General features: G+C 65.0%; 1 protein-coding gene across 1 annotated transcript in view; it reads right to left on the bottom strand.

The window, feature by feature from the left end:
- Nucleotides 1-753: 753 nt before the first annotated feature.
- Nucleotides 754-1,436, bottom strand: part of CRYAA (crystallin, alpha A) — a 3,233-nt gene continuing 2,550 nt past the window's right edge. The window contains exon 3 of the mRNA XM_010834908.1: nt 754-1,432. Within this exon, the coding sequence (XP_010833210.1) occupies nt 1,255-1,432 (178 nt within the window). The 3' untranslated portion in view covers nt 754-1,254. The remainder of the gene's footprint in view (nt 1,433-1,436) is intronic.

The following is a 1,436-nucleotide window of genomic DNA, read 5'->3' on the forward strand; positions in this document are numbered from 1 at the left end:
ACTGACCCCATCAGGCTGCCCAGGGCCCCCAGCCTCTGCTCCCCAGGACAGGGACACCTCCGACCCGGGCGTCTGCCTGCTTTCTGCTCCCAGAAGCCACATCTAGCCCCACTGCTCTCTCCATGGTCACCGTGCTGCTGGCAGGGCCCCTGGCTGAGTCCCCTGCCGGCTCCAGTGGAGGCTGCTTGCCTCCTAGTCTCCTCCTGTCTCAGGGGAGTCTGGGCAGACAGGGAGAAAGCCACCTCTTTGGGTGAGGGACACTCAGCCCTGGTCACCAGAAGCCCCCCGAGGGCCCCGTGACTGCTCCAGGAAGGGAGTGGCAGAGCGAAGGGCGCACCTCCCACACAGATGCCCAGGGTGTGGTGCCTAGGAGAACGGACACTTCTGACCACCTGCCCTCTTCCCTTAGGGAGCGAAACCCCAAGGGAGCCTGGACAGGATGATGAGGCCCCACTTGGCAACCCAGTTTGCATGCAGGTTAGAGAGGGGAGCTCAGATGCTCTCCCTCCCATGTCCCCTGCCCCGCCTCCTTCCAACCCTGGGAGGAGACCCTGCCTTCCTACACAGCAGAGGTCGAGGTGGGCACTGGTCTGGGAGCTGGGGATGACCTACCTGGTCACTCAGACCAGGGTTGAACAGGGACAGGTGGACCCACCCCCCTCCCCTCGCCTCCCAACCCAACGACACGTCCCCCCTCGCCTTCTCCATTGCTCCCCAACACCCCAACAGACAGCACAGCCACCACACCGCAAGTTGCTTGCGTCACCTGCTCTTTATTGACTGCCACGGGCTGCCTTCTCATGGGCGACCAGATGCCCCAAGAGCGGCACTACAGAGAGGAGGGTTGAGGGAAGGGGGTCTGAGAGGCCAGGCGCAGGGGAGCCCCCACCAGACGGATCTCATGAGGGTGCCTGCCACCCAGGGCCGAGACCACCTGGGTGGGCCTGGAGACCAGAGGCCACCCAGAGATGGCTCAGAGAGGGATGCTCTTTGACCTCCGAGGCAGAAACTGCGACAGTGGTCACTTCCCCCGAGGGGCTGGTGTTGGGACCCAGGTCACTCTGAGGTCTTTGCACCACAGGCTGGGGCCCTGGGCCCTCCCGGCTACTCTCTCAAACCCTCAAGCCCTCGGAGAAGAGGAAAAGGAACTGGAAAGGGGGGAAGCAGAGGGAGATGGATGCCCCACTTTCTAGGGTCCCCCAGATGGATGGGTACGGGGGCCGCAGCGGGTGGCAGCCGAGGCCAAGGCCGAGCTTAGGACGAGGGCGCAGAGCTGGGCTTCTCCTCCCGGGACACGGGGATGGCCCGCTCGCTGTGGCCGGCGTCCACGCCAGATGGGACCTTGGGGCCAGAGAAGGTCAGCATGCCATCAGCGGACAGGGAGCAGGAGAGTGCGGACTGGTCCACGTTGGAAGGCAGGCGGTAGCGGCGGGGGG

The sequence above is a fragment of the Bison bison genome, unplaced genomic scaffold, assembly GCF_000754665.1.
Source record: "Bison bison bison isolate TAMUID 2011002044 unplaced genomic scaffold, Bison_UMD1.0 scf7180017864037, whole genome shotgun sequence".
Taxonomy (NCBI): domain Eukaryota; kingdom Metazoa; phylum Chordata; class Mammalia; order Artiodactyla; family Bovidae; genus Bison; species Bison bison.